Source organism: Branchiostoma lanceolatum, chromosome 8 (genome assembly GCF_035083965.1).
Source record: "Branchiostoma lanceolatum isolate klBraLanc5 chromosome 8, klBraLanc5.hap2, whole genome shotgun sequence".
Classification (NCBI taxonomy): domain Eukaryota; kingdom Metazoa; phylum Chordata; class Leptocardii; order Amphioxiformes; family Branchiostomatidae; genus Branchiostoma; species Branchiostoma lanceolatum.
In genome coordinates, this window is record NC_089729.1 from 21,571,357 (window position 1) to 21,592,352 (window position 20,996).

Here is a 20,996-nt window from a genome sequence, read left to right on the forward strand (position 1 = left end):
CTTGGCACCGAATTGACAGAAATGTTACAAGGAAGATTTGAGATCACATACTGTATGGTGCCGTGCAGAGGGCAGAGGTCACCATGCCAATTACCGGTTTTTCTATGCTTGCCTGACACTTTTGGACGTACTTATGAGAAATTTGTGGCATTTGAGGCGAGCTATTCGTATGGAATGAGGTATCTACTTTCATTGCCATACCAAGCAACGGATCGTCAACGTTCACGTGGCTTGGAATGCAACAAGCGGCGTAAACAGTCGCTAAGTTACAGCGCGTCCTGCATCGGTGGAGACACATGGTCAAAAATTATTTACTACAAGGAAGCTAAAGTCAGTTGACACAAAATTCTTCCTTCTGTTTACTTAAAATCGTACCGACAAATCGAAGAGAGACAAAGGTATTTGTATGTTGAAGTTACGGTACCCTAATTGGAATGGAACAATATGGAACGCTACATTCACAACAACATTTTTTTTGGTTTTACCGACTGAGATGTGTAATCAACTCCACAATGGAAAATCCTCAAACATCGCAACTCTAATTTATCTTTCGTCAAAACGCAACACTTTTCAGACATTGAACCGACACTGGTGCAATGCGATGTCAAACTCATAAATTTATGTTTGAAGTTATGGGACCCCCCGTTATATACATGTACAGTAGAATCCGCTTAACTGCACCACCCATTTGTCATCGTTTTTGGTGCAATTATCCGACTGGTGCAATTATGCGAAATGCCCAGCTGGACCGCACCACCATGGGCGAGGAGGTGTATTGTTAGTCAGAAACACTAGCACAAAGAAAACAGACAAAATTATTCAGTTGTTAACTTTATTTATTGACCCTTTGCTGAAAATAAAGAAATGACTACGAACCTGTTTTGATTTTGCATTCTTTCATTTTTCCATGCGATCTACCGCATTACAGCACACGTAATGTTACAGGGGAGGCATTCTGAAACATCGTCATGCCACTCATGGGATAACAGTTTCTGTGTTACATTACGTAGAGTGCAGTTGTCGATTTACGTAAATCATGTACCGCCATGAAACTAGGAATTGAAACTATAACCCGCCCGGGACCTCCTGCATACGATTCCTATCAACGTCACATTATGTCAACATTGATATGCAAATTCAACCTGATTTCATTTAATTTCATTCCATTATATTTTGTTACTAGCACATGACGTCAATGCATATATTTGGTAATATAATGTTTTGTTTAGTATGTTATCTAAGTTACTCTGGTTTCATATCAATTTTACTTCACATTATCTTTTGTTGACTTCGCCGAGAAGTCTATGTTTTGATGCTTGTCTGTGTGTCTGTTAGTGAACAGAATAAGTCGAGAACGCCTGGATGGATTGTTGTCGTATTTGGTCTGTTGATGTGTATGTGGGAAATCTCAAGATGATTAGATTTTGGGCGAAGTACTTTGCATAATTAACGAGAAAAGTGTAAAAATGTGTTATATTGTATGCGTGTCTGTATATACTACTAGCTCAGGGTACCAGCTGGAACTTGTTACTTGTGTAGGGGAAGTGTTACTGGTGTAGTAAGGAGATATTCCCATTGGGCCAGGGGGTTTTACTGTGTGGCCTAAAACGTGTTGGCTGGCACAAATTGGCTTCTCACCGACTTTTAGATCTTGATCTTGTGAAATTGCACTGTCCTCAAGGCACTGTGCAAGTAGTTACCTTCGCCAAAAAGGTTATGCATAGGGTAGCGTTTGTATGAATAAGAAGACCAGCATAACTCAAGAATGCCTGGATGGGTTGTCTTGATATTTGGTATGTTGGTAGGTCTTGGTGAGACCTGAAAATGATTAGATTTTGGGCCCCCTAGCGGCTTGTTATAGTACTGCAGCGGAAATTCCTGTTTTGATATCTCATGTTTTGGATATGCTATGGAACCAACTTTTGAGTGGTAGATAGCTCTTTGGAAAGAGAGTAAAAGGTATCGGTTTGGACACCCTAGCGGCATTTTCTGGGACTGCAGGTTTTGCTTCAGACTGTGAAAGGGAATAACTCAAGAAGGGCTTGATGGATGGTCATGCTTTTTGCTAAGTGGATAGCTTGAGTGACGATTTACATAATTTAATACTTATTATGCAAATCAGTATCTAATTTGCATAACTAATGATGAAAATTGATACATCCTCCAAATTCCATGATAGGACTCTCAAACATGTGACATGACCGAGGAAGAGAGAAATAGTAATAAATATCAACTATGCAAATGAAGACCTCTTTTGCATAATTGATGAGAAATACTGAAACTCTATAACTTACGTGGTGCTTTGTTTGATTGGATGATAATGATGCAAATCAGATTCTAATTTGCATAATTAATGAGGCAATTTAAAAACCCGCTGTGTTCCATGATATGACTATTCAAATATGCGAATTTGTAACTGAGGAAGAAAGGAATGTTGATAGATAGAAAATATGCAAATGTAAACATATTGGCGGTATTGCGCATTTACACTGGCAGGTATCGGCTCATTTCTACCGCGTTTGCCGATTTTAACGCACCTTTTCAGTTAACTTGTCGAGGATTTCTGAAAAGAATTGGTGCAGCTATCTGGCATTGGTGACCATGCGCGGTGCAGATATGCGGAGTCACTAACAATGCAGTGAATGGGAACCGGTTTTGGATATTGGGATTCGGTGCAATTAAATGGAAGGTGCGTTTATCCGAGGTGCAATTAAGTGGCTTCTACTGTATATATAAGTGAATGAAACTTTCCAAGTCAATCCACACTCTTTAAGCAAAATGCCTGAACAAGCAGTCTTCTCAATACATATGATACATGTACATGTAATTCAAAACTAAAGGAATTGAATTGATTACTACAAGGAGAAAGGTCTGAGGGCTTAAGTAAATCTGTCTTGTTTTGTCCTTCAGATTTCTTTCTATTTACTCAGACTGGTAATCCCAAAACTTGCAGCTGGTATTGTACATGTACATGTACTTGTACGTCTTTATCAGTCCAAAATAGGACAAATGACTTTTTTTCCGACTGTTTCATTAAGAAATGTCTGTCCAATGTAGAGGTATCCAGCCTTTCTTACTATTGTTACATGCTGTCCTGCATCATGCAGATGTTCGTTCATTCGTTCAGACCCGTGTAGAATCAACTGGCACATAGGGCAGCAAGTTTCTTCGCTGTTTCAGTAGCAGGGTACATTTATAAGGCGAAGGGTTACTAGCCCTTCCCCTTTAATGTGCTCAAGGCACTTCCTCGAACACGAGATCCCCATTTTAAGTCCCTTGCGAAAGATGAGTGCAACCCCAACCAAGATGTCGTGCCCAGGATTGAACTGGGGTCTCCCAGTTAGCAACTAATTGGAACCAGGAGCTCAATTGTGTGGCTGCTACCATTTGAGCCACAGGAATTTCAGATGTTACAATGATACATGTGTTTTCATCTCAGATGATGTGAAAGTAATCTCTTATGAGAAGGAAGAACTGTTGTTGCATGTTTCAGGTTAAAGTCAGGTACGGTCCTGGTGCTGGACATGCGGGGAGAAGGGAAGGTTGTGTGCAGTCTGCAGGGGCACACGGATGAGGTGCAGTCTGTTGTCTGGATGGCAGCTGATGCTGATGATGATGAAACCAGACCTTCTACAGATGGTAAAAAGATAGGCTAATGTAACAATTATAGGGTCCAAATAACTCTAATCAGCCACATTTTGATAGAAGCTACCTGGGGGTCCAAAATATTGTCAAAGTGTACCTACCTTTTACAACTACAGTCAAACCTGCCCAAGGCGACCACCCGGCGGGCCGAGCAAAAACGGTCGCGATGGACAGGTGGTCGCCATGAAGAGGATTCCACTCACATGTTTTCCAGGTCAAGGTTTTCAAATACAGTACGTCGATGGATGGAAAATTATGTAAATTTAGACAGCATGACCCCCACCAGGTTCAATTCTCCTTGACAGAAAGATCCTACAAAAATTACATTTTCAGTTATCGTTGTAATAATTGTATACCGCTACATCGTGTACAAATTTTCGTCATAATTTTTGCGTACAAAACAATGCCTCGATGATCTCGCAGCGCCTTCCCGCATTCACACGTTACATTAAGCTTAAATAGTACACACACACACACACACACACACACACACATCATCGAAGTTTTAAGGCCTAAGACAAATCCCTAGAAAACACCTGCTGGCCGCAGCCTTTTTTGGGGCGCCGACCGTTGGATAACATGGATAAAAGGGTCAAAAAGTTTTCGATCTGACAACTAAAGATGAAACAGAACGGTGTGACTTCGTCGCGCCGCGCCGCCAAGCCCTGTGCGACCGCATAGAAAGGTATGAGTCAGTGCAGCAGAACGCAGAGCGTCCAATAAAGGTTTGTGAGATTCATGGAAATAAGAAGGAAATAAGAATATTAATTTTCATCAATAACTAGAGTATTCGTAAATGTTCATACACAAAAGCATTGTGTTTTAGAAAGGTCAGCGGCACGCCAAATCCGGGTCGCGCCAAATCCAAGATGGCGTCGGGACCAAGGAACAATATTTCTCGCCCGATGTTTTGCCCGCCGTGAAGTCATTTTTCGGCGGAATTTAGTAAGACACAGACACATTTTTGTTGAAAATACAAGAAATAGATAATAATTTCTGTGATATCTGACTTTTTGACGCCATGCACTACGTATTCGTTTTGAAAATTGAGTTTAAACCGAACTGAGTTTGCGGTAAACTATAAGATTACGATAGGCATAACAACATCACAAACATTTTTGTCTTTACAATTTCTTTATGTAGGGGAAACGTTTATTAAAACACTTCATGGAGGAATCGATGCTATAACATTGCTATTCCATATATTTTTGTCCTTATTTTTGTCCTTCAAAGTCTTGAAAACATTTCCGTGAAATCCGACAGCGAAATGATCCGATGTCACCACACGCTTGAAAATTAGGCGGCCCCCATGGGCAGGGATTGTGCTCTTTGTGGTCCCAATTCGGGGCGGTCGCGGTCGCGTTGGACAGGTGGTCGCCTTGGGCAGGCAGCTTAATGCTTGTGCGTATGGGGAAAATTTTCGGGACCGAGAAAAAGTGGTCGCCATGGCCAGGTGGTCGCGTTGAAAAGGTGGTCGCCTAGGCAGGTTTGACTGTACCAAAATCATGAAATTCCATTTGTAACTTAAAATGTAACCTACCAACATGCAGGTTTGCAAGATTGGCAACATAGAAATATGTCCTGTTTCTTTCAGTGTTTTCTTTTTTACAACTCATAGATGAAATGCAAATAAGGATCTCATTTGCACATATCACATCAGTTGATCAGCTTCTAGATCTCTACCCAAATAATACAGTTGTTCAAAATGTGAAAGTCTTATCAAAAAAGGCTCGTGTACCATTTCCTCATAAATTATGTAAATGAGACCCTCACATGCAGGAATTATGTCTACTGATGTCAACATAAATTATGTTCACATTTACTCAAGTTCCAAATGTGGTAAAAATGAAATCCCCATCATTAGCCACAAAGAAATTATAGTATTTTGTCATTAGCGGTGCACACCCCAGTTCTTCCACGACCGGGTTCCGTGGAAGTGCGCAACAAAAAGTGACAAAAGGGTTTCGCGGGCATTTCTCTACGAACTGACATTGAACACTATCATGTCTGAAAAGCATGTGAATTTGTGTGTTTTTGGTGAAATTGAGTTTGCGTCTGAGCCTTATTTCCGGATATTCATTCGCATGGTGAAGCGCCCCTTGGGCAAAGATTGACCTTTGTAGAATTCTATGGGTGATGTTGCTATGCCTCGCACCGTGGATGATAAAAAGATTCTTAGTACATGTACTGGGATTTTCTTTATAATTGGATCGATTATACCATAGGTTTTTCTCTTTCTGACAGTATTACATGTAGGTGTTTTTGCCGAAAAAATTTTTCATACCCATGTACAGTCAAACCTGTCTATAGCGGTCACTCAAGGGACTGGCAAAAACTGGCCTCTATGGGCAGGTGGCCGCTATGGAGAAAAGGTTGATTAATTGACCCAACAACCACGTCCAAAAGATGACCATCGGCTCAAGACGACCGATTTCGGTCGGTCCCCTTTTTTTCCCCATAGACTCAAGCATTATTAAAGCAATGTGTCCAGGACGACCACTTGTCTTCTGTGACCGCGACCAGCCCTAATCCGGACCGCAATGACCAAAATATAATCTAAGTTTCAAATGTGTGGCAATGTCAGTTTTTAATGATCAGTTGCTGGGAATCACAGTTAAATTGGCCTGTTTTGCTGGGCGGAAGACCAAGATGGCGCCCGGCGAGGTCATTGGGATAGTCTACTGCAATGTGAGTGGAACCACTGCATGTGGTGTGATTTTACTCTACCATTCAATAGTACAAAATGTAAACTTTTTTCGTCAAAGACATTCTTTAAATAAAGGAAATATATACATAAAGAAAGCTTGACTTAAAATATTCTATTTTGAAGATAATACGGCATTTTTTTTTTAACAAACTGCTCACCCATGCGTCTAGTGAAGTGTCCCAAGTAAATACATGCGTCTCTACAGGCACGCTAGAGGCTGTATTTCTCAACAAATTTCTGGCGTTTGGGCGGGTTTGGGAATTTAAAACCCACACCAGGAGAACAACAAAACCATACACGATATTTTCATGGGTAACAATGCTATAATGATCCAGTATAGTCATACACCCACCTTGGAGTTACTTAATCCACCAAACCCTGAGATGGACTGATCACATTCAAACAATGTGCAGTAAATCCAGGAAACTAATAGGTGCACTCTGTAAACTTAGAGGAAAACTAAGTAGGGAGGCTCTGGAACTACATGTAGCCTACAACACCATGATTAGGACTAAGTTGGAGTATGCCTCTGTACTGCTAGGTGATCTTTGCAGCTCAGGCAGCAAATTGCTTGACATAGTCCAATACCATGCAGGCTGCCTCACAACCGGAGCCATGAAGGGAACTCCTAGTACCAGACTTGCACAGGAACTAGAATGGGACAGTCTGGCCTCCAGGAGACACTACCATTCCATGGTGATGATGTACAAGCTCACGAATGGCCTCGTGCCAGCACACCTCCAGTCGCTCATCCCCTCCACAAGAGGTGAACAGAGGTCAACTAGACTTCAGCTCCGCAACACAACACACCTGCACGTCCCTCGCTGCAGAACCAAGGTGGACAGATCCAGCTTCATCCCTCATGCATCAACCCTCTGGAATCAACTTCCACAGATACTGAAGGAGGCCTCGACCTTAAACAACTTCAAGAGAATGTGCAAAGACTACCTCCTGACCTCTATGCAGCATCAAGCGTACAGACGCCTAGGTTCTAGGCACTTCAACATCCTCGCTACCAAGCTAAGAATGGACTGGAGCCCTTTGCATTCCACCCTGCATCTAATGAAGAGCAAAGACAAGTTGTGTTCCTGCGGTGCGTCCTCCGAGACTGTCGCCCACTATCTGCTACATTGTCCGCTCTACAACAGCCAGAGGGACGTCCTAGCTGCTACAGTCCAACAGCTCACACAACAATGTCTGTCCGTGTCTACCTTACTGCAGGGGTTACCAGGCTATGACAATCTAACAAACAAAAAACTCTTTAAGGTTGTCGAAGCATATATTTCCTCTACAAAGCGTTTCAACGGTCCTTCCATTTAAGCCATCCATGTCAACTTACCATGCCAAACTACTTCAAATCTTAATTTCTTAAGTATTGTTAACCTTAACCTCTGACCTCTCAAACCTCTAACCTCCTTGTCATTATTATTATTATTATTATTATCATTATTGTTATTATTGTTATTGTTATTATTGTTGTTGTTGTTATTATTATTGTTATTATTATTATTATTATTATTATTATTAAATCATTGTGTACGTTAGTGACCTTATTTGTATATATGTGTAGTTCTCAACGTTGTAATTGTATGTGCTGTGTCAGACGCCCAAAATCAGCCACTGCAACCTGGGTGGTCATGTATTGCCTGTTGCAATTTGAATGAAATAAAAATAAAAATGATCCAGTAATTTTTCTGCGGTGTTGCCGATTTTGAAAGAAGGTTCTCCAATTGTGTGGCGACCATGTGCGCGGTAAGAATTTTTCGCCAACACTCGCCGCTAAACTTATTTTACCTTATTTTCTGACCTATTCACGGTGTAAACAGGGGCAGTTGGTGTTGTTTACATGAAAATTGTATTTTGAAATGTCAGTAGGACGTCGGATACTCAACCTAAAACATCAATGTAGTCAATTTTGCTACGATGTACAAACGCAAGCCATGTGAAGACTTCACGTCAAACCATGGATTTTCTAACAAAGGTTAACATTCTGGTTTCCTTTATCATTATCCTATCAAATTGAGTCCACACAAATTTGATAACTGTGAAAAAATGAAGATTTTGAACCCAGCGTGTGGTGACGATGCGGCTTCTACTGGTGCGGCATGACCGTTATCGGCAGTGTTACTGTACTCGCGGGACCGAAAATCGTCTGGCTGCGACCGCGTTGGACAGGTGCCCGCCATAGCCTAATTCTTATTGCTTATGTCAATGGGAAAAATTGAAGGGACCGACAAAAAGTGACCACTACAAGGGCAGGTGGCCGCTATGCAAAGGTGACCGCTAATACAGGTTTGACCGTATAAGTTTTATCCTACGCATCCTTAAGCCTTTAGCATTTTTGACGTGAAAATAGTGCTTTTTCCTTCTAATTTACCAAAATTAGAGAGGTTGAAGGAACAAAACTCTGTTGGTCTTGTAGCGGAAGGGATATGCTTTCACCCCATACACAGTTTATTACTCCGCGGAGGAGGATGACCTCCTGGGAGTATTGGAAATGCTTTTGTTTGCGCGTTCGCAGCTAGAACTCACGATCCTGTTGTCGCATTGGTGTGTAACTTGGCATATCGTTTGCCTGGTTGGGCGTGGTGATGCACAATGTCTTTGTTACACCGTGATTACTTATGCAATGCAATATCGTAATTGCACCCCAATAATTAATGGCATGTGCCACTGACCTGCCATAGAGACCATGCTATAATCTGTTCCGCATGGCTGCAATACTTCATGCAGATACGGGGTACAAAGCTTCCCCACTTGCTGTGATCGTATAGTGACTGTTACATTGTAAAATAGACAATGTGCATCACCACACAAAACCTAGCAAACGATAAGCCAAGTTACATACCAATGCGGCAACAGGAATTGTGAGTTTTAGCTGCGAACATGTGCAGAGTGACCTGTCTGTGTAATAAGTATGCCGTGTCCAGTCGCAGCTCGCATACTAGTAGGCACTTTTACGCACAGTGTGAAAACGGGAAATCTCTGGACCTTCAAACTTACCACACGTGTAGTTTGTAATACGGAGGCTGTGACAATGTAAAAAGTTTACACAGGGGATGAAAGATTGTGAGATATGTTTCTCAGAAAAGTGTCACTTCAGGGTGGTTTCACCGGATTGAGAGATCCGGTGACCTTTGACCTTCGTGAAATGTTACGATAATACAAATTAGCCTTTTTTATTGCAAATAGGTTGATACAGTTGTAGCTATACATCAGGCATGCCTGCAATGAATGGTGGAAAGAGAATTTGCTGCATATTTGTGATTTCTGAAACATCTTAGTTGTAAGGCTGAATGGTTTGTTGATTATCTTCAAATGGGGCCATCTAGATCTAAATTTGTGACTTTTCCCGGAATTTCTAGATCCTAAAAACATACTTTTCAGCAGGTTGACCTCTGCTGTATTGAAAGAAAAAGATAATTAAACACTTTTTCTTTACTTGCTATAAAACACTACTTGGACTGTGCAGAGATGCAATTTTTTGGGTCAATACTTTTAATTCTTTGATTACCCCTTATCAAAAAAGACGCTTTTTTATAACAAAAACTCACGAAACAAGAAAGCTTGTAAAAAAAACTGGCCATGCGACCTCATTGTGGTGGGGATGAAACGGTTTTAAGAAGAACTAAATTGCTGTAAGACCCCAGTTAAAGTGCAGTGTTAAGATTTATTCAGTTTTGTGAAGTTTGGTATGAAATAAACTGTTTTCTAAGTCAGCTTCAAGAAAGCTTTTTAAAAAAGCTGACTGGGGCGCATTTGGAAGAAATGAAATGAAAGTCTCTGCATAAAATATGCCAATGAGGTATCATTAGCATAATGTATGTGGTGCTTTCCTAAAAGCACCTGCAAATCAAATATGACATCTGTAGCATTTATCGTAAGGGAAATACAAGTTCCTGCATAAATTATGCAGAAGAAGAAGAAAAAGATGAAGAACACGCCAGCAAAATTAAAAAACAATATATTTCCTCCTTATATGAAAAGTAAAAAAAAAAACAGAAAAGGAAAAAGGTTTGACGTACTCGGGTTCGAACCGGGGACCTTCCAGTCCCTACCAAGCCTACATACTCTACGTGCTTACCAACTGAGCTACTGGGACTTGATTGTCCTGACATGATTTTTAAAGGTACTTAACGTTTAAATCTCACTACACGGCACCATATTTTGGTCACTTTCTTGTCCATTTTCTTAACAAAATCAATTCCTTTTTGTGTAATTTTGTGGTAATATATGTAATATGGCCATTTATGGGGATCTGACAGGGCATACAGCACGGATGCCGACGGAAATGCCCAAATATATGCATGTGGAACGGCTTTTCGGAAGTGAACTACCATACCATGCCCCTGCTGCGGTATGATAGATCATAACAGTCATGCATTGCGACATATCCCAGTGTTGTACAAGCGAGACATTTTTAACGATTCATGTCCATTACAAAACATAAACTTTCAAAGGAAAACTTATATCGTTTTACCACATCGTTTACATTGTTAAATATCAATCCACATTGTAATATTTTGCAACCGTTCAGCATTTTCTATGTTGGGTGCCGTGTCTGGCAGGTATAAATAGCCGACCGCCCGTCCGCCCGACCGCCTGTCCAACCTGATTCCGGCCTTTAAGCCATGCGGGTCGCATGGCAAAAAACACCACCAACATCTGTATATTGAGAAATATCTTTGACATTTCTCTATAACATTTGATTTTCATAGACAGTATGAATCATATGTTAGAGAGTAATAAACTTTTGGACCTTACAGCGCATTGGCTTCACCCCTGCGTGGGAAAACAACATAGCAGACGGCAGCAATGTTTATATTGTTTTCTTATTGTCAGTTTTCCACTCAACAAACATTTCAAGACCCATATTTTTAGTGTTTTGTGAAGCTTTCTTTCTTATGTGTATAATAGTTGTGTAACTTGTGTGACTGTAAGTGTTTGGTGCAGGTTGTATATAAGTTAGCGGCACTAACCAAAAAATCAACTGAATAAGCAAAAGTGTATTTTGAATGCAAATGACAGCTGAGTGCATGGACTTTATGTAACGTTAACTTTCTAATCAGTATAGTCAATGGCAACAGACATTACTCATTGTTCACACAATGAGATCAATAAGAAATTCGTCTTATGTCAGGGAATGTCTTATGTTAGGGCCCCTCCTGCTATCTGATGTTTTTGTGATAAATGTAAAAGATCAAGTTTTATGGCCATTTTATGATTTGTAATTGAAAAAATCCTGATCAGACTCAATAGTGTCAATAATACAGTCATTCTGTTTTTCTGCAGACTTCCAGTGAATTGTTTTCTTCATACCTTGCAGAAAGCATTGCAGATAAACAACATGGCCTGATGCTTGCCTCTGGAAGTAAGGATCGGTCCATTTGTGTTTGGAACACCACCACTGCAAGCTGTGCGTACAAGCTGAAGCTCCCAGCCAGACCCCTGGGGTACCGCGGCCGGGGGGGAGGGGAGAACGGAGGGAAGAGGCTGTGGGTGGCTCTGTGCTGGAGAAAGGAACAGCCTCACCAAATCATCTCCAGTTCACATGGGTAAGGACAAGGGAGACGCCTGGTTGGTCTGTTGGATCTAATGTTCTTGAAGGGAAGCTAAACTTGAAATTGAAAAGTCTACTATACTTTGTTAAATATACCCCAAAGTCAACTCCTCACTTGTTTTACCTAAGCCCACCATATACATTGTAGTTTAGGGGTCTCCCGTCATTTGTAACTTGGGCCGTTCTGACGGCTACTCGCCTGATGATTGAATTAATCAATGGTATTGTCACAATGTGTGACCTGACGTCACCTTACATAACCTTATAATTGATTAATTCAATCATCAGGTGAGTAGCCATCAGAACGGCCCAAGTTACAAATGACAGGGGAACCCTGAACTATGGCAGACTTATGTAAAACAAGTGAGGACTTGACTTTGGGTTATATTTAGCAAAGTATAGTAGACTTTTCAATTTCAAGTTTAGCCTCCCTTTAAGCTAATGATCTGGGACTGTGAACAAGGCAATATTGTTATCCCCCTATGTTTTTCTACATGTATGTGATGGGTTGTAACTTGTACATGTATGTGATGGGTTGTACCAAGGAGGTTATGGTTGTACACTTATGGCAATCTTTATTGACACAACAAAAGTACAACAACTTTTGTAAGGTCTTTTACAGCTATACATGCAAACAACAAACAATCGGATACAAAGTGATTAACCTACTTAGGAGTATATGAATAATTCATTATGTCGAGTTTAACCTATCACTTGCACTACTACTTTCTAAGGTCTAAACATTCTTTAATATATTCACCTATTTGTACACAGTAAGGGTTGTCTCCTTCTAGAATATATTTGAATTTACCTATAGAATAGAATGTATCAAATTTTGTTGAGCAAGCCGAAAGAAGGTCTAACAGCATTGAGCGTTTATCATGATATCGTGGAAAATCTAGGATAAAGTGCCTCAATACGCATCCAACAATACACATTCACAGATGGCTGACTGTGGGCAACAAGCATACAGACTTACCATGTTGCCTTTGATGTTGTGGCAATTAGTACAATTTGATCATTAGTTTTTCTTCTCTTGAATTGTCAAAAGACTGAATAAAGAATTGAATTGAAGACCGGTCAGAAATGGATCTCTCTCAAGTTGAATCAACCAAGCCCAAAATTGAATTTTTAGAAATGTCCCCCTCATACAAGAATGGACTCTTCCAGCTGTGTATGTACCAACACGTATCATGCAAATTTCAGAATGTAAAGAACTAGAACCTTGCTAGATTTCTTCTGGGGAAGAATTTCCGTAATCCGAGAGTCAGGTTTTGCAAAATTTTCACAAATTTCTGCTAAATGTACATTTGTAGGGATATGAGCCTTTGCGTACTCTTGGTGTAAGTGAAAACAAGTTATTGCTATAAATGGTGATGTTTTTTGTTCTATATTCCTCTCTGAGTGTACATAAATATATATATATATATATATATATATATATATATATATATATTTATATATATTTATGTACACTCAGAGAGGAATATAGAACAAAAAACATCACCAGAAAAGTTTTGTTACTGAAGGCGTAGATTTTGAACCTTCTCAATTGCACATAACTTCAGTAGGACACAGCATTAACAACACAAAGACAGGGCAGTGAAGTTGTGCCTGTCTGCACCTGACAGATTAGTGCTCTTAATTGAATTGACTATTTCAACCAATCATTTCGAGTTTGATAAATCTGTGGGTGTGTTTCATTTCACTTAATAGGCGCTCTCTCATTGGCTGACCGAATAAGTCCAGCTGGCTATAATCCAGTTGCTTGAGTAACTGTTATTTGGCATATGTAATGCATATTTAACATGTTTTTCATCTCATGCTGTCAGTGGCGATATTTTAGTGTGGGACCTGAGAAAAAAGAAGTGGCAGGTCCTGGAGCAAAGTGATGGCCAAGGTCACTCCCGTGTGGTCTTCAGTATCACTGCTGTTCAGAACCACATCATCACCACTTCTATGGACAGACAGGTAAGTGTAGCTTGTATCCCAAGGTTGTTCAGAGGTTCAATTTTTGGTGGCTCAAGGATTGCTAGGGAGTTTCCATTGAAGCAACTTTTTTTGTTGGATTTGGTGATCACTGAGCAATCTGGCCCTTTTTTAGTCACTCAGTTGTCTATATCTAGTGGAAAGTGGGCCTTATTAGTGATAAATTAACAAAATGTAAATCTTGACATGTTTGCGGTTGTTTTGTTTCTTAGCGTACCTTTCCACTGCAAAATCATGAATATCTGTTTCCATTGAATTATAATTATAATACTAACAGTAAATACTTCGAAAACCTTTCCCTTCCTACCGCAAAACTCCCCATGAATAAAAGAACTACTAGTAACAGTGTATCAGTCTATCTTGTGTCTTTACTACCATTACATTGTGATGAAAATGTCTGACAGTTTTTTTTATCATGCTGTACTTTATATTAAGTCTCCACTCAAAGTCTGAGTCTTTGGTTTGTCATTGTCTTCCAGATTATTCTGTGGGACCTGAGTCGTATGAAACCTCAATGGAGCCTCCCAACATTAGGTGGATTTGTCTATGCCATGGCTTTCTCACCCCTGACCCCAGGACAATTGGCCATAGGAGTAGGAGATGGCATGATCCGGATATGGAACACTCGGAGTGCTTCTCCTTTTGACTGTTTGGGATTCTGGGAGTGCATTAAGGGAAAAGTGACTGCAGTAAGTGCAGATCACACGTCAGCTTTTGGCTAGGATTTATAGAGCCTGATTTATAATGCTAATTTTTTGGTAACTGTCCAAACTCTGGCGCCATTTTGAATCTTCGCTTGCGATAGCTTAATCTGGTGCGAGTGCGAATGAATATGAATATAACTGTTGAGCATTTTGGCTATCTTGACGATACCAACATCGCCATGGAAAAATAATTGAGTTGGGGGAGGGTGTCATGTTTTCTGTGCAGCATTACATCTGCTTCGCCTAGCAATATTTTATATTTACGCCGACTGAAACCCCACAAAAACATGAAAATGTAGGCTTGAGCTCAAGGTCCTTTTGGGTACAAATTCGGCAGCTTTTTTGACGATGCCACGAATTTAATCTTGAGGACTCCAAGTACGCGAGTGAAGGAGTGAGGGCGTGTTTTCCACTGTATGTACCGTTTCTTTGAATCATTTTGCGTGGCAATATTTTAGATATCTGTCGTGATATGTGTTGTGAGACAGTCTTGTGGGACAGTCTTGAAACATCTTACATCTACAATGTATATCTTGACCTCTGACCTCCAAACAAACTTACATACAAATCTCTTCTGATTCAATTATGGTTGTCTGTGCTTAAGTATTTTAATTCCCTTTTTTTATTTGTTTAAAAAAAAAAGAGTTGTATGACCAATTTTTATGACTCTTAAGTTAAACTTTATTATAACTTAGTTAAGTGTAATTTCTATTCACACATTTGTGTTTTCTCCCTGTAAATGTTAGCCCTCGACAATCAGCCATGCTGCCTGAGAGTCTGTGTAGTGTTCTGTAACACTTGCTAGTAAATAAGATAGCTCTCGACCGGATGGAGCCCCACAAAATGGTTGAAAAATATTGGCTTAAGGACTGAAGGACCACAGGCCGATATTTTCACTTTTTTGTAGGGTATAATCCTGCGGAAATCTAAAATATTGCTGTGCAAAGTGATATAATGAAATGCTACAAAGAAAACCCCCGAAACTTCCCCAAGCTATTCTTGGCACAAAAATATTGTCAAAGTCAATGAGCCACCGAAATTCCGTCAATTTCCACTCGCAAGGCCATCAAGTCTATATTTTCAAGTTCTTATAATATCATCCGACGGAAATCTAAGATATTACGAATTTCCTGATGTTGACATCTCCTGTACCTGCAGTTGTCCTGGCATCCCACAAAGGAAGGCATTCTGGCATTTGGCACCGATGATGGTTCAGTGGGGCTCTATGATGTGCTGCACACCAGGTAGGTATTCCTGTACTCACCAAGAGGGCAAGTTGACCAGAACTGATATTAACTGATTTTTAAGAAAACTTAGTTTACTTTTCCTATTTTAGATTAGATCAATGATTTATTACTTATTTTACTAATTTACACATTTTACAGTTACTAGTGTTACCCTCCTGCACTCCTGGAGCTGTGCTACCACACACAGTTAGCAATAGACTTACATGTCATTCTTAGTTGTTAAGTACGAAATAATGAAGGTTATGACAGGCAACAACAGATGATAAGCCTTATAGCAATTGTGGACATCTGAGTATTTTATACTTGGTTGTACTTTCCTTTTTTAACCCGTCAGGTTGGTAAGTTATTTTCAACAAAATGATTTTGTGCACTTAAGTCCAGAACATGGTATTATTCAATTATAGATAATGATTTTAGAAAGAAAGAAATGCAAATGTTTTTCACTGTACGAAATGTATACGATAAAGTGCCCATTAGCTCATGCATTCAGTATTCTACCAAACACCCTTAGTACCCTCCAAGCAATCCCGGCCTATGGCTGAATATACCGATGTGCCTGACCGAAGTAAGGTTACAAAAATATTTTCATGGGAGATGAGAGAAAATAGTTTTTTATTCAATATCTTTTCAACAATTCGCCTTGGTGTGCTCATCTCCCAGCATTTATGCCGAAAATATTCACGCTTAAGATGATATACTTGATGACCATCTCTTTGCAGACAACCTACCATGTCATGTTCCTGTCACAAGAAGACCGTCTATTCCCTGTCCTGGGGACCAACTGTTGCAGTGTCAGGTAGCCTCATCATTAACCAGTACATTACTCAGGGCTCAACCTGTTATTTGTAGAAAAAAAATTCAAGACTGCCAGTTAAAATATTAGCAGCTTCCAATTTTGCAGGCAAACAATGGATGTCACTTCACAATGTTCAGGCCATGAATGATGTAACGTTACCGAATGACTAATAAACCTGTAGATGTACCAACCACTAACTTATCTAATACCAGCTCAGAAAAGAAGTAGAATGCTTCAAGTACGAAAGTTATCAATCTCAGATGTGTTACACCAAAGAGCGGTTATACCGGCTATATACAGATGCAGATCACATTTTAGCCTGGTAGCAATCAACAAAAGGCTTAGTTTCAAGATTTGCAGAAAGTTTTCCAAGCTGCAGGAAAAAAAACATGCAGTGTTACGGGTAACAGAAAGAAAGTATTTTGTCAAATATCTCACGTGACAGACATGATAGAATGAATACAACTTAGAGGCCAATGAGACAAAGAAACAAAAATAATTTGCAGCATCTGCTCTCATTTTTAGTTTCCCTCCCAAATCAATATCATAACAAGAGTTTGGAGACCTCAAATCTCCATGAAATATATATGATGCAAATTAGCCCTACATTTGCATAATTTATATTCATTTCTATGTTCGCTGTCATTCCAAATGCCACAAGAAGGAAATTCCAGTCATCTATAACAAACTGTAATTACAGTATTTTATCATTAATTATGCAAATTAGGTATTCATTTGCATAACTTTTATCTATCAATGACCCTTTATTTCTCAGTTACATATGTTGCATTTTTCAACTGTCGTACCATTGAACGGAGTGGGTTTATAAAATGCCTCCATTGATTATGCAAATTAGATTCCAATTTGCATTATCACCATTTCATTATATTCGAGTAACACGTAAGCTATCCACAAAGTAGAAACAAGTAATACAGGTTTGGGTTTATATCCCTTTGTGGTTTTACCACTAGCTGTTGGGTCCCTGGGGAATACTTGCCCTAGTTTTGAAACCAACAGGTATAAGCTGCCACAACATGTCTAAGTAGTTTTTTCTAATTACTTATGCATATTAAGTCCCAATTTGCACTTCATTGTGTACTTCTCTGTCCAAGCTACCTGCATATTAGATAACATGGAAATCTCTCGTTCCTGTATTCAGTTATTCTCCTTGGAAGATTTTGACAAAAACGCCAATGCAGTTCCAGTGTCACATACTAACGGGCCCAAAATCGACCTTGACCTTTGTTCTCCCAACACCTACCCACACTTCAGATATCTTTACAATCCATCCAGACATTCTTGAGTTATGCTGACGACATGCATCAGGACACACACGCAAACACGCATGCAAACACTCAAACAAAAACGCTCAAAACAATATCTCCATGAAAAAATCTCCATTTTGCAGGGAGATAGCTAATGTAATGCACAGAAAATATGCAGCAATTTAGAGCCACATTGACTGATCCCATAGTCCCGCCCTCCTCCGTCAAAACATAGAAATGCAGATATTTGACAGACATCCAGCCTCTTTTTCATTGGTCGATTCTCTAATTTCATTTAATCATTGGTTGAACTGCTAATTGTGATGGGCAATTAGGGTCAGTCTAACGTTTGCTACAATGGCCTCGTTTTGAATTTATCATGTCTGCCGTGTAAGAAAGGTGTATCACTGTAAGTTTTTTTTTATAACAGTTCTTTGAACAACAAAATTAACAGCCATTAGAGAGAATATGAACAGTCCTTAAAGGCACCCAGAGCATTTTATGAAGCTGGAAAACTGGAAATATTCTAGTTGCTGTAATCTTATGAAATTGACATTTAATGCCACTGTTTACTGCATTTGCATACGGATTTCTTGTCAAAAATGCTCAAAAGGGGCACAAAAATAAGCTATATGGTGATCTTTTAGTTTCACGCGCCTAGTGTAAATAGACCGATACCATAGCCCCGCCCACCTCCGTCAAAATGTAGAAATGCAAAATTAAGACATTAAAATGCAAATATTTGACGGACATGCAGTCACTCTCTCATTGGTCGAACCGCTAATTGTGATGGACAGTCAGGATCAGTCTATTAGGGCTTGGATTTTCTATCAGTTTTCACCACACAAGGACATCATATCTTTGGTCCTTTAATGTCGATATGTAATGGTATAGTGTTATTGAAACTTACTATGTGTAGGAATGACTAGAAATTCGATGTTTTTTATTCAAGTTTCAAGCCTCATAAAATGCTCTGGATGCCTTTAAAATCAATGATTGGCAAATGAATTAGGTGAAAAATAGTAGCCTGACTGTTGAGTTGATGTTTGTTATGTTGACCTCAGGAGGCAGTCAGTACCTGGTACTGTATAGCTGTGGAGGAGACGGTGTGATCTACCATCACTCTTTCAACAAGACTCAGCATCCAGCTGTCGATATCTGTGACATCATCAAAACTACCAATCAAATCAAAGTCAGTAAGGGACTGTGCGAAATTGACGGGGGAGGGGGCGTTCGTCTTGAGTGGGGGGCGTTTGTCTTTTGGGGAAGTGCCCAGGAAATAAAATTGACCTCGGGAGAGGGCCTAGGAAAAAAAATTGGCAAGGGGAGAGGGCCCTGGAAAAAATTTGACCCCTTAGGAACCTTCAAACACATGTCTAAAAATGGGAGCAGAGCCAATGGTAAGGATAGAATAAGACATGCAATGCTATACTTAGCGAAGCTCTATATTATAGTATATTTTACGCCCGTTTTACAAGAATTCCCAGAATTGCACAGGAATTTCAGAAATCCGTCCGCCCGCCTGTCACTCTATACCTTGTTAGCAGGTCTGGCATCCAGGCACGCAGGTCGATGACAGATGACCTACTTACGTGGTGTCTGATTTCGTACTGGTGGGAGTGTGTCAGGGAGTTCATTGAATCTAGTATTCTAGCTTTGAAAAGGGTTTGCAACCTACCCCAGTTGATCTATCATCACAAGAACCTGCTGAACACCATGCCTCCCACCAAGAAACCTCAGTCTGGCAGATGCCTTTCTGATTTCTAAGTGCGTTTTGGACAAATATTATGGCAGAACTAAGAGTGCTATGTTGGTACTTTCCTTACAGTTAAGTAAGACCAACCCAGACACCTTCGCTATGGCAATAATTTTTACTTGCCACACTTATTTGGTCTGATTCAGATATCTTGATATCTATGGTGGAAAGATATACACGTAATGATAAAAGATCCTCTTGATATATTAGATATGTAGTACGACTCTCCAAAAATCATGTGCCGAGCGGTGTTCTGTGCTGAGATAATGAGAATTGATTGGAGAAAAAGCTGCCTAGGAAATTTTTTTGGGCTTGAAGGGAGGGCCTGGGAAAAATATTTTGCCCTGGGAGGAAATTTTTTTAAACCTGACCCTCTGTCGACGGGCCTTCCCCTCCTGTAAATTTTGTACAGTCCCTAAAAGTCATCCATTATCAACTAAGTGAGCACTAAAATCGTGCCATGTATTATTCCACGTAGTTTTCCTATGGATTTAGGTAACTTTTGATATCTGACTATCATTTAATTCCATGAAAACAAGCATTACTGGAATAGCCCTCTGACACATGTGATATTTCAGGGTGGCTCAATAGATAATCCCCTAACCCACTTTCAATTATTGTAGGAAGCTGACATTTGATATGTATAGGTGGGTCTTACATATGCAGGTTAAGGTCTTTATGAAATCTCGAAATGATTAGATTTTGGGTCCCCTAATTTGCATAATTGATGAGGAAATCTGCTATATTGCATGATAAGACTCTAACAATTGTGGCACCTAACACCTGTCAGTTGACAGACATGTAACGATACTGCCCTGGGCAAATATTCCCCTGCTGGCAGGGCATGTTACAAGGGGCCCTACAGCTAGTGGCCAAGATAGCTGGAACCTGTGTACAACTTATTCTTGATATGAATGAATGAATGAATGGTTTATTAAGAAAAAGTGTAACATGGCAGCTAAAAGCTGAATTGCATACACTGTACAATTGCAATATCACATTACCTTAAAAACACTAGGAAAATACTACCGACTTCTTGACATACATTATAAAAACATTAATAATGGTTAAAAGGTTTCGTGTAATACAGGTCAGCCTAGACTTAACTTGAGTAAACTTTATCTTCTACTCTGTGCCAATACAAGTTTTTAAAACAGTACGTGTAACAAACTAGTCTGTTACCACTGTGATTAACTGTTGTTGAGTAAACAAACTAGATAAGGTATAGGGGAGTTCTTGTGGCGGTTAGTTCTGCACTTGATGTTTTTGAGTTCCTGACAGTTCCTAGTGTTTCTGCTGTGGAGTTCCCCTACTTTGGGTGGGAGGA

The 20,996-nt window shown here is 39.9% G+C and overlaps 1 protein-coding gene across 1 annotated transcript in view; it reads left to right on the forward strand.

The window, feature by feature from the left end:
* LOC136440468 (gem-associated protein 5-like) overlaps positions 1-20,996 on the forward strand; it is a 77,060-nt gene that overhangs the window by 4,136 nt on the left and 51,928 nt on the right. Inside the window, exons 4-10 of the mRNA XM_066436516.1 lie at positions 3,494-3,639; positions 11,679-11,907; positions 13,745-13,883; positions 14,381-14,590; positions 15,764-15,849; positions 16,572-16,648; positions 18,978-19,105. Coding sequence (XP_066292613.1) covers positions 3,494-3,639; positions 11,679-11,907; positions 13,745-13,883; positions 14,381-14,590; positions 15,764-15,849; positions 16,572-16,648; positions 18,978-19,105 — 1,015 coding nt within the window. The remainder of the gene's footprint in view (positions 1-3,493; positions 3,640-11,678; positions 11,908-13,744; positions 13,884-14,380; positions 14,591-15,763; positions 15,850-16,571; positions 16,649-18,977; positions 19,106-20,996) is intronic.